The sequence below is a fragment of the Artibeus jamaicensis genome, unplaced genomic scaffold (genome assembly GCF_021234435.1).
Source record: "Artibeus jamaicensis isolate MK-2021 breed Jamaican fruit bat unplaced genomic scaffold, CSHL_Jam_final contig_468, whole genome shotgun sequence".
In the NCBI taxonomy this organism is placed as follows: domain Eukaryota; kingdom Metazoa; phylum Chordata; class Mammalia; order Chiroptera; family Phyllostomidae; genus Artibeus; species Artibeus jamaicensis.
Window position 1 is genome coordinate 882115 of NW_026521846.1, and position 14783 is coordinate 896897.

Here is a 14783-nt window from a genome sequence, read left to right on the forward strand (position 1 = left end):
GAAACATGGAATAGGCTGACAAGTGTCAGAAGGGAAGAGATCTGGGAGACTGGATTAAAAAAGGTGAAGGGATTAAACAAAAAACATATATGAGGTCTGTCCGGGAGGTATCCAGCCATGTAATTTGGGAAAAGCCAGAAGTCATAGGCACCACATATGGGCTATAGGGGTGCTGGGTCACTTGGATGATTTGATGTTTTGCAAAAAAAACTCTGCACGAGACATGATGCATGAGCAAGTGCCTTGTTGTGATGAAGCTGCCAATCACCCGTTTCCCATAGCTGTGGCCTTCTTAATCATCCAAATAGTTTCCATGGAAAAATGTTCAAGCTTAATGCAAAATTTTATGTATATTTATTGCTCTACTCACTCAGTTGTTTCGAATGTGATGGCTACACAGTACACATGCTCACTCAAGGGCTTTTATTGCCCCCACTAACTAGTATAGTGAAGTCATCATTGTTCATGCATGCATATTCCAGTCCACTCTCCTTGGCTGACAGGCTACATTGATGTTGTGAAAACCGTTCTTCTTATATTAACAATGGTTGGACTCAGACAGACCTTATATGTGTGTATGTGAGTGTGTATGTGTATGACACACAAATGCAAACAAGTGTGATAACCAAATGGAAGGGAGAAGGGGAAAAGGGAGAAATGGAAGTGGATAAAAAGGGAATAAGTGAGGATGAATTTGGGTGGTAAGCACAAAATGAGGTATGCAGATTGTGTTTTATTGAGTTGTACACTTGAAACCTCCATGGTTTATTAACCAATGCCACCCCAATAAATTCAATAAAAGTAAATAAATAAAATAAAATTGTGCCCCCAAAATGCTAAGCGCATATTATAAACTATCATTAATGTGAAGAAATGCTTCCCTCAGGAGAAAAACCACCTCACTGATTTCATCAACAATAGCTGAAGCTTAAAAGTTACACTATATTTGAGCTTTCTCAGTTGGCCTTGGCCTAAATACAACCTTTCATTCATTACTTTTATAGCACAGATACAGGCTCCCCTCTCAGACTGGGAGAGACAGTAGAGGGGTTCCTGTCAGGACCCTGGTAATGTCTGAAAGCATGACCCAGGTGTCAATTACTTCCTGGCACCACCCTGGAATTGTACATATTCCTTCTTTCCCTTATCACAGTCACTTTCCTTATCTGGTGAATCATTATCATCCTCATTTTGGAAGTCAAAGGAAGAAGATGATTTTGGCCTGCCTGAGGCCAAGTCACACCCATACTGACAAACACTCATCTTTCCTTATAGCAACATCAAGGGTTTTACATGGCTAAACTTTTAAAAAATCTTCTTTCAACATTATTTTCTCTATAAAAAATTTCACTCTAATGGAAAAACTTCTCTCTCTTTGAGGGCAAATTCCATTCCTGCCATCTTGCTCCAGTGCCTACTGCCCCCCTCCTTAGGGAAGTAGCGTCAGCCCCTCAGTCTGGACCTCATTGGGAGGGGAAGTACCCCACAGTTCAGGAGCATAAACCCTCCGTGTCGTCCTCTGCAACTTGGATTGTTCTATCAGTGTTGAGCCAGTAGTAGATGCAGAGCCACCATGGGGAGCTGACAGCATCTAGATGCCATACCTGCCATCACACCTAGAGAGTCCACCCTGATTTAAGGTCTTCCCCTATCAGTTCAACCAACTAGTGAAAGAACAGCCACCTCTAAGCCAGCTACTTCCAAGGCAGAGCAGAGAAATGAGTACTTTCCCCCCTTCTCCTGCTTACTACACCTAATCTGACATCCACAAGTCTCCACCTGACTTATCCCACACCTGTATCTATTCTCACTGCACCCACCCTCCACCCCAACCAGTCCTTGGGCTATCCTTGTCCCCTGATTTTGTTTTTTCTATATTTCTGCCTTTTTTGCACAGTGGTCTTATAGCTCATTCTGTCCACTTCCCCACGTGGGACTCCCTCAGCCAAGGTCACTTGAGAGCACCCCATCAGGCCAGCCAAAGCAGCTCATATTTATCTCAGTCCAAGGGCAGCCTAACACAGGTGCCAAATATGAACTGCAAACTAGGACGAAGGGTACAGAGAGTGACATAGCTCCATCATAATATCAGGGTCCAGCAACCTTGACAGGCTACACATTACACTAGGGGATAATATCATTATGCATAATACTATGACTTACACCATATTCACACTGGCCATGCTACATGTATGCTGCAGTTTTAGAAGTAACAATTCTAACTGCCCTAGAGAAATTTTCATGTTTGTGCCAACTGAATATACACAAGAATTTTCATTAAGTGTGGTTTACAATAACAAAAAATTAGAAATGACACACATTTAAAAACTGAATATAACATTGGAAATAATTTCAATCAGTAAAAAATGGGAAAATGTTTAAAAGGCAAAAAACATTGGTGAGCATGTGGGGAAAGGACACTGCTTGTGCACTGTTAGTGGGAAAGTGAATTGAGAGAGACTAATTAAAGAATATTTAAGCAGTAACTACTACAATTTTTATTTTTAATCCACCCATGGTGATTAGCCTATCAGTTTTTAATTTTTTTAAGATTTTTATTTATTTATTTTTAGAGAGAGGAGTAGGGAGGGAGAAAGAGAGGGAGAGAAATGTCAAACAAGCAAGCACAATAAAAACAAAGACACTGAAATAGAGAACAAGGGGGCAGTGACCAGAGGGGAGAGGGAAGGGAATTTAAGGGGAAAAAGGGGAGGGATTTTGAGGAACAAGTATGAAAGACACAGGGTTGAGGACTAGGGGGGCAGGAAATGGGAGGGAGGTAGGGAGCACGGGGGGTGCTGGGATGGGATAGATAGACAAAAAACTGTACTTGAAAAATAACTAAATAAAAATAAATAAATAAATAACATTTCTAAAAATTTCCAACATTAAAAAAAAATCAATGTGTGGTTGCTTCTCATGCATTCCCTACTGGGGACCTGGCCTACAACCCAGGCATGTGTTCTGACAGGGAATCAAACAACCTCTTGGTTCACAGGCCCACACTCAATTCACTGAGCTACACCAGCCTGGTCAGCTTCTTTTTGAGTCACATACAGTCATTTAAATTTTCTGGGAAAATAATCCATTTTATCTAGATGTTCAAATTTTCTGCCATAAAAGTGTTCTGTGTTGTACTTACTTTCCTTCAACATCTTCCTATCTATACCTAAATAACAATAAATGTTTATTAAACACCTATTTTCTGCCTGTCACTGTTTTAGCCTCTGGGATACAATAGTGAACAAGAAAATCCTTGTCCCCAAGTACCCAGCATACCTGTGGGGGATAAATAATAGACTGATAAAATGTTATGTTGCTCTGCTTCTATTGTTTTGCTTTAAGGATCATCTGTTTTTGTTTATTGGAATACATGGTATTATTGCATTAAATAGTGGACATTTTTGATGGCACATCATGGAGACTCAGGATTCTGTTATCTCACTCTGAAGAGTGTTGATTTTTGTTGTTCTGTGTTTTCATAGATTTTGCATTTGTTTATTTAGCATCCATTAATCACAGAGCCATCTAACAGCCAAAGTCGTTTATACCTCCCCTGCAACCACATTTTGCAGGCAAGTGAAAGTCGTATTGTAAACTCTCCAGGTAATCCTGGGTTCATAGCCCCAATCACTTCCATTTTGCAATTGTCACACATTAAACGAATAGTTTCCCTGCTTCGAATTACCCAGGCCCAGGTATCAGACAACTAGACATCACCCCTGTAGCCCAGAGCCTGTCAACCTTATTCAAAGTGGCCAGTCCTAAGCTGTTTTCCCTTCTCTGCCATGCCTCTCCTGTAGAAAACACTATGAATGCTTTTGCCTTGCTCCTATCTCCTGACCAAACTGGTGCTTCCGCTGAGGGTCTGCAGGTCATAGGGTTTATATTTCTTTTTTTCTGCAGGAAATATACCTACTAAATTCATCCTAAATGAATGGACTTCTGTATCATTACAGAGTCATCTAAAATCTGGGCACAAATCATTAATCTGTCAAGTTAAATTACTGCAAATGATCTTGCTTCTATAGATTTCTGGTTTTAGGATTTGTTGAGTGGGTCTATTTCAGTTTTTCCTCTGGTCCTAGGGCAAAACCCCCAGTCATGGTTTCAGTGGAAACCAGATGTTTTTACCAAGTGTACTAGTAAAGGTTCTTCAGAGAATGGAACCAATAAGATGTGCATATGTGCATATATAAAGAGATTTATTTTATGAAATTGGGTTATGCAATTATGGAGTCTGATAAGTCCAGATCTGTAGGGTAGGCCAGCAGCCTAGAGACTAGGGAAGAGCCACTGTTGCAGTTCATGTATAAAGGCTGTATGCCAGCAAATTTCCCTTTTGCTCATGAGAGATCTGTCTTGGGCTATTCAAGCCTTCAACTGATTGGAGAGGCCCACCTACATCATGGAGGACAATCTGATTTACTCAAAGTCCACTGATTTCAATGCTAATCTCATCCAAAACACACCTTCACAAAAACATTCAGAATAATGTTTGCCTACATATCCAGACACTACAGCTCAGAATATCTTGCCCTCTTCCCTGACTAGAAACTCCTCATGTCCAGACTAAGACATGACTCTCTGCTAGTGGTTATTATTTTTTTCTGGGCTCCAACAGTACTCTATTGACACCTCTAAAATAACATGTGCTTACTCTGCTTGCCTACAGTTTCCTCTGTTTAAGGATCACACCTCTTCCCTGGTCTTCCATAGGGGCCTTACCTTGTAATGGCTAACATGTATAGAACATTTACAAGTTCTGGACACTGTTCAAACTGTATTTCATGCAATAACTCATTAGAAAATCACAGTACCCCTCTGTGGATACTATCTCCAGTTGACAGACAAGGAAACTAACACTAAGTGAAGGGAATCGTCGGAGTCATGTGCAGAGTAAGGGGCAGACAGCTGAATTAGAATTTGTTCATCTGGGTTAGAGCCTATACTTTTAATGGTGTTGAGTGAATGATTCTGTCAATAAAGGAGCACATAGCTTGTTACAGTGAGTGCAACTATGTCCAAAAAAGCTTGGCTTGGAGGTTCAGACAATTTAAATAAATAAAGTATCCATAAAGTCTAGAAGGAAGTAACAAGTGCCTCAGCAAGTTTTCTCTAGTTCTGTCATCTTTTATTTTCCTTCTGAGACCAATCATTTCCTTATAGACATCAGTCTCACTTATTCCCAACCCTAATAAACCCAGATCAAGGCCTGATGGGGGAGTAGGAGTTGTTTATGTAACCTGACTTCAGAAGGCTGAGGGAGCCAAGAGGAGGGAGCATCATCTACCTTAGCAACAGGCGGGGCCTTTTGGATGACATGGGCAGAGTTCACACAAACTCCTTCCTTAGAATGAGTCTACTGTTGTCAGGGAGCACAGTCCTGCTGCTGGCTACAAATGTCCCCTCAAAACACTTTTGGGGTAATTCTTATACATGATTTGAAATCCTTTTTGGTTAGTGAGTAGTTGTGTTTGACTCACAATATGTTGCCAGTATATAAGAACCACCTCCTGATTTAAATTCAGGAAAGGACAAAAAAAATCAAAACTTCCTTGTAAGGTTTCCTAATGGGTCATTATTTTTGCTAAGAAAAACAGTGGGCAACTCTGAGCCACTTCTCTGGAGAACTCAGGCCACTCTACCAAGGGCTCCTGCCAGTCCACAGAGGGAGCAAAGGTGGGATTGTCTTATCTGGGGTAGGGAAAAGAGTGGTGTCAAGTCTACACCTGCCTTACCAGGGTCCCAGCACTTTCTTAGTCTCTGCTATCTAATGCACACAGTGGTTATATGTTGCTAATCTCAGCAGCCCCTCAGTAATTAAAAAATGTCTGTTTTTTTTTATGTTTAAAAAATGTTTTTCTTTTTACTGAGCCTACCCAGTTCAAACAGATTTGTCAGCTATCTCACTAATTTTATTTATATAAGTAAAGACTAGATTTTATTATGAAGATTAGATTTTATTACAAAGATTTTATTTATAAAAGTTAAGATGAGTAAAGATTTGGTTTATTGTTTGATTATAATCAGTTTTATATTACTCAAAAGAAATTTATTATCATTAGAAAATCATCAGGCAAATCCTGCATTAAGGGACAGTCTACAAAATCTTGACAAGGGCTCCTTAAAAATGTCCAAGTCATCAGAAACAAGGACAGTCTGAGAAAGCACCACAGCCAACAGTTGTCTCAGAATTCACAATGTAATATGGTGTCCTGGGAGGGATCCTGGCACAGAGAAGAGATATTAGATAAAAACTGAAGAAATCCAGATATGATATGGACTTTAGTTGATAATAATGTCATGATATTGGCTCATTAATTGTGACATCTAAACAATACTAATGTGAGATGTTACTTTAGTGTGTGGCTTGTGGGAACTCTTCAAACTACCCTCACAACTTTCAAGAAATCTAAAACTATTCTAAAATAAAACCATATATCAAAAATATATAAAGAAGCTATATATTTCACCCAAAATTTCACTAAGAGTGGAAACTTCCTTAATCTCAAGATGTGAATTTTTGAATGGGATAAAAATTGACCAAAACAAATTACAAGTAATAGATCACATTTGCTGAGTGGTAATCACATGCCAGTGTTCTAAGAGATTTATGTCATTACCTTATTTAATGTTGACAAAGAACCAGGATAAGAACTGTTAGCCCTTTTTACAAATGAGGAAATTGAGGCACAGAAAGGTAATGTATTTTGTCCAGCTCACAAAGAAGTATGTGGCTGTAGAGCCTACATGCCCTGCCATCATTCAGTACTGCTCAGAGTGGACCATAAGTGAAGAAAAAACCTAAGTCAGGTGAAATTCCAGGACTGTGAACACACAGATCTAAAATACACTAAGAAGTGAGGCTGGAATCATGGCCTTAGTGACATCCTTGCACTGTACCTGAGACAAGTGCCACTTATTTGTCATCCAGTGAGAATGTACATTGCAAAATCATATGCTTTGAAGAATGATTAATTTATAGGACACATCTGTGATTATGATAAATAACCAAGGAGGAAAAGGGTCAGTCAGCAAGATGAGCCCATAGCAGAGCCTGGCCTGGGCCTTCAAGGTTCACCAGCCCCTCTGCTGGTAGCCTTGTCTCCACTCAGATCTGCTTCCACCTGTCTAAGCCACCCTTCTGCATATCCTGTCTCATGGGAGAGGAGCCTTACAACTCCTCCAGGTGATTCTTCCTGCTTTCTCTCATGGGTTCTTGAGTACATGTAGGAGCAGTCTCCAATGTGTGTGTTTTAACCCTTGTTCACAAGTTTGAACACTTGTAGAAATGTGGGTTCACTCTTTCTCCAAGTGCAGCCCATCCTTTGGCTCCTTAATAGTTGCTACAACAGATCCAAGACAAGCTGTAGAACTTTCCCAAGACCAGAGATCCTGGGTCCTCCACTCTCTGGGCAATGACACCAAACTCTAGGAGTGGTGATGCTGAGTTTGCCTCTGCCTCAACCCCAAATCTATCTGTTAACAAGTCCTACATCTCTACCTCCAAACTGCATCCCAAACCCATCCATTCTCTCCATCTTTGCTGCTGGCACTCCAACTCAAGCCTTTCTCAGCTCTTGTTTGAATTGAGGTCTGGACATGGAGTAGGAATCTAGGACTGTAGACTGATATTGACATGTCATGATTTATTTGAAAATCACAACTCTGATATTTTCATCTCTATCTGCTTAATTGATTTCCCTACCTCTCAACTATTTGTAAAGTTGGATGATGAAAAGGGTTGTCTGCTTACTTATTCTAATCCCATATGTTCTAGAATAGAATATATCACAGGACATATAAGAATTCTATGAAAATTTTATATGTGCTATGATAAGAATTCTATAAGAATTTTAACACATATAGAAGAGTATACACATATTGATTAATTTTATGTATTAAATTTTAATTTATATGTTAACATATGTTAAATTTATATAGAAATTAATATATACTTAATTTGTTGATCTTGCCAGATAACCCTTTTCCAGCTTACCTTCTTCTCCTTCAGGTATTAAATCCTGAAATCAACAAACCTGTAGTAGCACTCCAGATTCTGGCTGGCTACTACTGCCAGCCGCAGCCTGCTTCGCCTATGTTACAATGGTTCTTCCTCTTGTGTTTGAGTGTCATCTGCTCCTTTGCTTTGGACAAGGGGCCCTACCCACCAAGATAGATTGTCTGGGACTTGCATGTGTTCTAGAGCTCCCAGTTCCCCCCGAGTTATCACAGCCCCTTCCCTCCACCATGCTTCCAAACCACAGCTTGAAGTAGTCGAAATGCCCTTCACTGAAGACATTGCACCCACAGACACAATAATTACTTATGGCTGCTTCCAAACATATCCAAGGAGATATGCTCACCAGAAGCTCCATCCACAGGATCTAGTCCCATGGAGAAGGAATGCCAAAGAGGGCATGAGAGAGCTCCCAGTAAAACTACCACAGGAGAAAGCCACTGAGCTTGAATTTGGATATAAGTCAAGGAGACTTATTGCAAAGGTTCCCCAGCCCCTTTTGCCTCCTGGGCATGTCAGCCTTTATAACTTGAAGAAATAGCACTTGTCTTCAGTGTAATTCTCTGTGTTCTTCAAACACAAGAACTTGTGTGGTGATCAAACAAAAGCATAGCCCAGAAGTGGTGCTGGGAAAATATGTCATGATGTAGTGTCAGGGAGAGGACCCTATGGTTCTGTTGTGTCTATAGAAAATTAAATGATTACTGAAAATCCAAAAGCATTACCTTCAGTTCACAAGTGTCTCTGCCACTCACAAACCAGATGTCTTAATTAAAATGCTGCTAACAGAAGCAAATCAATTAACATAGCTTACATGATGGTTTATTTTATCTTACACACAGAAAATTACTTATGAGTATTGCATTACTGCTTTAGGTTATCAGTTAACAAAGGCTGCTAATGAACTACATTGTTATCAAGTCAGATGAAAGATGCCCTGGGAATCCAGGCAAATTATTGTAACACAGCACTTTGTTTTGAAATATAGCTCATCTTTGATCACACACAAGGAGAGTAATCGAATCCAAGAAAAACTAGTCCATGTAACCACCTGGATTTCTGTTGAATGGAGAGGCAAAGAGTATTCCAAATGAAGCCCCAGAAACACAAGGCTGATATTACAGGGCAGAGAAATGTTAACAGGGGTGTGCCACAGAGTCTTACATTTATGAGAATAATAAAAATATGTGGATTTCCTAAGTCTCTCCATGACAAGGTAGGCACACTGTAATAATATCCACAAAATAATTCTATGAGCATAACAATACCCACTCACATTTATACAGCTTTCTTCAAGGCACAGCATCTGCTTTCCCATTTAGTCTTTTGTTGCCCCCATCATCTTAGGAGCTGCAGAGCTCCAGTCTCAGTACATGGCCATGAGACCTCCTCCTCTCACTCTAGTCCAGTGTGCCATTTCTTCTATGGAAGATCAGTGTTTCATCTATAGGAATAGAGACTGCCCCATGGTCTTCATGTATCAGGACACCTGAATGTTCATGGGCAGATTCTTCTGGCAGCTAAGAAGGTAAAGCCAAGAGTTCTGGAAAATGCTGCTTACCTGTTGTAAGATGGTGGTGTTAAAGAGTCTGTGTCCTGAGTTGGGTTCTCGTTCCACGAGTATTGCTGTGGTGGAAGCAATGCCATCACAGAAGCATGGCAGCTCTGACACGGGAACCAGGATAGGCAGTGCAAGTTCAGTGGCTTCCATCCTTTTTAACTACTGGATAAAGTGCTCATGCCTCCCTCAATGTAACAAGCTTCTTGCAGAATACAAGTGATATTTTCCTTCAGGACAGAGGCACTGTAGATTCTGTTCAAATAATATATTTGCCCTGGATATTGAATTCCATGTGAAGATCTATCACCAGTTTTGGACAAATTCAAGACATCTCCAAAACTTAAGTGGACAGTTGTCTAGACTGCAAACCTCTCCTGAGTGGCTGCTCATTTAGAGCTCAAACATTTGTGCATCTCTGGAAAAGAAGAGAACCATCTGGGAAACTTATTGACAGAGTGACTATGGTCTAATCATGGCACACAATTAAACAGGTGTGAAAAACTTTACCAGCAAATGATACCAAAGTGGGACATTTCTTCATGCAACATAGAAAAGGACCTGAAGACCAGTGGCTTCTAGGTAAAGAGGAGATTTTTAGGTAGAGCTCAAGCTGAAGGTTGTTATCTGCCTGACAGATAACTCAACAACACCTCATGCATTTTGATAACAAAAAGAAAAGTCATTCCCTAAGGTTAACAGGCACGTTTAAGGGAAAGGTGCCACTTTCTATACTTGAAGAGTTTTTACAGACCTGAGAAGATGCTAAGAGGAACAAAGTAGGCAGACCTACAGGAATGTAGGTCTGATACTATCAAGTTTGAACTACACAGTGTTACAGACAATGAGACTTTGCTGTACATAGTTTGCTAGCTTTGACAGGAAGGGTGGGAGAATAGGTATGTATTAAAAACCAGGAACAGAGAAGAAAGATGAGGTTACCAAACCAGATCTCAATACAGAAGAGCCTGGACTGAAAGTAGGGCAGAAACCCTGCTGTGGGCCCTCTTGGCTAAGGTCCTCATCAACACATGCATGTTGAGACTGAAATCACACCAACACTTAATTGCAGTTTCACATAAACATTATGTATAGTTATAACAGAATGACATATTTATGCCTATATTGCATACCTATTTATGCCATTCCATTGTATATATTCAAGTCTTAACATCTTGATGTTTAATAACATCTCCCCATGGGGGAAGATACAGCACTAGCAGAGATAGGGCAGAGTGAAGCATCAATGGACAAGTCAAGTCAATGGCCATAAAAGGGACAGCACATACATACTTACCTACCCATGCGTGGAAGACCAAGGGCACAGGTTGAGGTTGGAGTTACAGAGCTTATTGGCAGCAGAGCCAACATGGAAAATTAGCAGGTTGGAAAGACACAAGGACAGTAAGAGAGAGAAGTGGATAAAGGGATTCCAAGAGAGGGCCTAAATGCTGTCAGGTGTTTGTACTTCTTTTTGAAAGTGTGATGGGGCCAGATCAAATTTAAGTTGGTATAGAACACAGGTGGCAAACACAAGGCCCAAAGGCCAAAACCATCCCTCCACCTTGTTTTATCCAGCCTGGTACCTTGTTTCTACCCAGCAGCAATGATGAGCTCCTTGCCCCTAGTAAGGAGTAGTTACATTTATAGTCCTAAAATTACATTCAGCCCTTTGAAGGCAACTAAGACTGATGTGGCCCCTGGTAAAAATGGGTTCAACATCCCTGAAGAGATTCAGGCTCAATAGAAAGTTTACTCTTCCTATTGCCTTAAAAAAATCCTGAGTTCAAAGAGTCCCTCGAAAGGTTAATTAGACTGCAGACCCAAACAGGGTATAAAGGAAAAGGGTCTTTTAGAGACTGTAAGATTATGGTGGTTACCTAAACCCAAATCTTCCACCACATCCTACAAAAATTATATAGACCAACAAGTAAAGAAAGAAGAAAACAAAACAAAACTAAAATAATAATAAAGGTGCCTGTCTATACTTCTTGGTTTGCTTAGGACAGTCCCAGAGTATATCTGCTGAGGGTAAGTTAATGCCTTCTCATGTTGAAAAGTCTTTTGACCAACTCCAGCACATTTTTCTGATTTTAAAATTTTAATAAAATAAGAATTGATAGATACTTTCTCAGTGTGATAAAATACACATACTTCAGTCCTAAAGCCATCTCTTACCTAATGTAAAGCATATTACCTAGTGTATTTCCCACTAAGATCAGGTGCAAAACAAGTCTACACACTGTTTCCACTATTGTTTAGCATTGGTGGTCTTAGCTGATATAATCAGGCAAAAACAATTACAGGCATAAAAATTGGAAAGGAGATCCACAGTTTGGCAGATGATATGATACCATAAAATTTAGAACATGATAAAGGTGGCAAATAAAAGATCAGGAAGAAAACTAACACAAACAATAGCAGCATTTAATAAGGCAGATGCTATAATGTTAATGTACCAAAAAATCCATAAACAGTCAATGACCAAGTAGGAGACAAATGAGGAAACTACATTTATAAAGCAACGAAATCACAAAATATTTAGAAATAAACCTAACAAGAAATGTGAAAAACCCATGAGCGTAAAATCTGAAAATTCCTGAGACACATAGAAACAGACTGGTAAAAAATAAATCTCTTTTCTGTGAATGACTACTTAATATTGCAAAGAAGTCAATTGTCTTCCATTGACTACATAGATATAAAGCACTTCCCCCAAATACCAACATGTATGTATTCCTAGAAAGATTCTGAAATTGATTCTAAAGCTCATCTGGAAAAGGAAATTTGCAAGAACAGCTAGGACAGAAGAGCCAGAGTGTACCCCTAGAGAGGAAACACAGTGCTTGAGGAGAACAGCCCAGGCAGACATTCGAGTGTGCCAACAAAGCCTCCACAGAGCATATACTAGCACCTGAATGATCTCAGGTACCACTGGAGAACAACTTAAATATAGAAACTGTCCAAGGACATGTAGAAGTTTAGAACATGATAAGGGTGGCAAAACACTAAGGAAAAGAGGGAGCATTAAAAATGATATTGAAATAACGGGATCACCATCTGGAAAAAAGATACAATTAAATCTCCATCTTATACTACACTCTACAATAAATGACAAATAGTCAAATTAAAAAAACACAGAAGAGAGGAAGGTGGGGATCAAGGGGCGGGGGAGGCTGGGATGGGAGAAATAGACAAAAAAATTGTACTTGAAAAATAACTAAATAAAAATTTTTTTAAATTAAAAATTAAAAAATTGGTAAAGAAAGAAACTAAAAAAACACAGAAGAGCTAGGAAAAATTTATATTTATGTACATATATATACATAAAAACATTTCTTTAATTTTATAAAATATTGTATATATGTAAAAATTTTAATTAAATATATTTGAAAAATGAACACAGAAAGGATAAAGCAGAAACTATTGAAATGAGTTAGCTCAAAGCATAGTGAAGTAAAGAAGACTTCTATGAGTTTATATATTTACATATTTTATCTTTGAACTATATACATGTTTGACATACTCAAAAAGTAAAATTAAACTAAATAATATGAAAGAAGACATGAAAATAGCAGACAAACTGAAACAAATGTTTCTAAATATATCAAATTAATAGCATAACCACACACAGAAAATAAATTCAATTTGAAAACAATACACACAGAGAAGGCTAGATTCTAAGAAGAAAAAGAACTATAAAGAAATACTCAAATTACTAAGTAAGTTTGTGATTGTAATTCTGAAAATATTGTGTATGTATAATATGATGGAGAAAATGAATAAATCTGAATCACTTTCATGTGATTAAGAAACAGGGTTTTTATCTTGGAGTAGGCCAGATAAAAATATGGAATAAGAAAATTAAGAACATTAACGTATTAAGTGTGTGATTTTAATACACACTTCCTGTCTGTCACAATAAAGCCTCAGTAGTTATTACACACATCATGCCCAGATCTTAATTTCTAAAAACTATTTCACATCAAGAAAAGAAAGCAAGGAGAGGTGGAGAAAGGGAGGGAGAGAAGAAAACAAGAACCCTAGGGAAAATGGGTGATTCCAGGTTTGAGCAGGAACAGTGTAAGGTGAACTTGGGGGATTGTGTTGTGCTGAAGTCCCAGAAATGCTCAGCGAGTAATGGGGTCCTGTCAAAGCCACTAAGAAGTGACTTGGACTGGATAAACTTGAAATAATAAAACATAAAAATTTTATAATGGTGATGAATTAAAATGCATTGAAATTCATAGGAATAATATTTAACAACTAAAAGAAAAAAAACTGGGGAAAAGAAAAAGTCTTTTCTCAAGAAAAATGTCAGCTAGTAACTGTAGAAAGAATGCTGGAATTAGAAACTCAGTATTTTGTAATTCCCAATGCAATAACTGATTCAAACATAAATAATAAAGGGATATTAAATCACTGGGTGAAGAATTGTTGAGGGCCAGGATGTTCACTTGGTCTCAGAGTACTTCTCCTCAGATAAATTACTGGTTACAAAGGGGAAATTCTATTTCAACACTATAGAGATGTAGCAGTCACTATCTTGACCAAGTGATCAAACACAGAGTTCCCAAAAGTGAGAGAGCCTGACACCACATGCCTCCTGATGCAATGCAAGGAAAAAGAAACAGCTTGACAAAATTCTCCATCTGAATTTACTCAGGAGGACACAATCAGACAAATCAAAAAAAAAAAAAAAGGGACATCATACAAGACTTAGTTACTTCAGAAGTGACAATGTTATAGGGCAGCAATTTTCAACCGGTATGCCATGGGAATTTTTAAGACATGCAATACCTGAACTTCTGGCCAAGATAGAGGCATAGGCAGATAACTCCGCCTCCTTACACAACAAAAAGAAGGACGACAACAAATCTAAAAACAAAAACAACCAGAACTTACAGAAAATTGAACTGTATGAAAGTCAGACAACCGAGCTGTTAGAGAAGAAACACTCATCCAGACTTGTAGAAGGGGCAGAGACAGCAGCAAGGCAGGAGGACTTGTGGCAAGGAGGTGGCTAGAGGACCAGGGTGGGCAAAGCAAAAGCTGGCACAGAAGGAGGTCCCAGATTTGCATGCAGATAAACTGGGAAGAACAAGCAGGGAGTGAGACAGACCATGCAACCCAGGGTTCCAGCATGGGGAAATAAAGCCTTAAAACCTCTGATTGTAAAAACCTCTGGGGGTTGAGGTGGCA

General features: G+C 39.0%; 1 protein-coding gene across 3 annotated transcripts in view; it reads right to left on the reverse strand.

Annotated features, from left to right (window-relative positions):
• Positions 1–8837: 8837 nt before the first annotated feature.
• Positions 8838–14783, reverse strand: part of TMEM273 (transmembrane protein 273) — a 34668-nt gene continuing 28722 nt past the window's right edge. For 2 of the 3 annotated variants that reach the window (XM_037167943.2, XM_053667360.1), the window contains exon 5: positions 8838–10019. In XM_037167943.2, coding sequence (XP_037023838.2) covers positions 9971–10019 — 49 coding nt within the window. In that variant the 3' untranslated portion in view covers positions 8838–9970. The remainder of the gene's footprint in view (positions 10020–14783) is intronic. The other variant, XM_053667361.1, reaches the window with a different exon arrangement.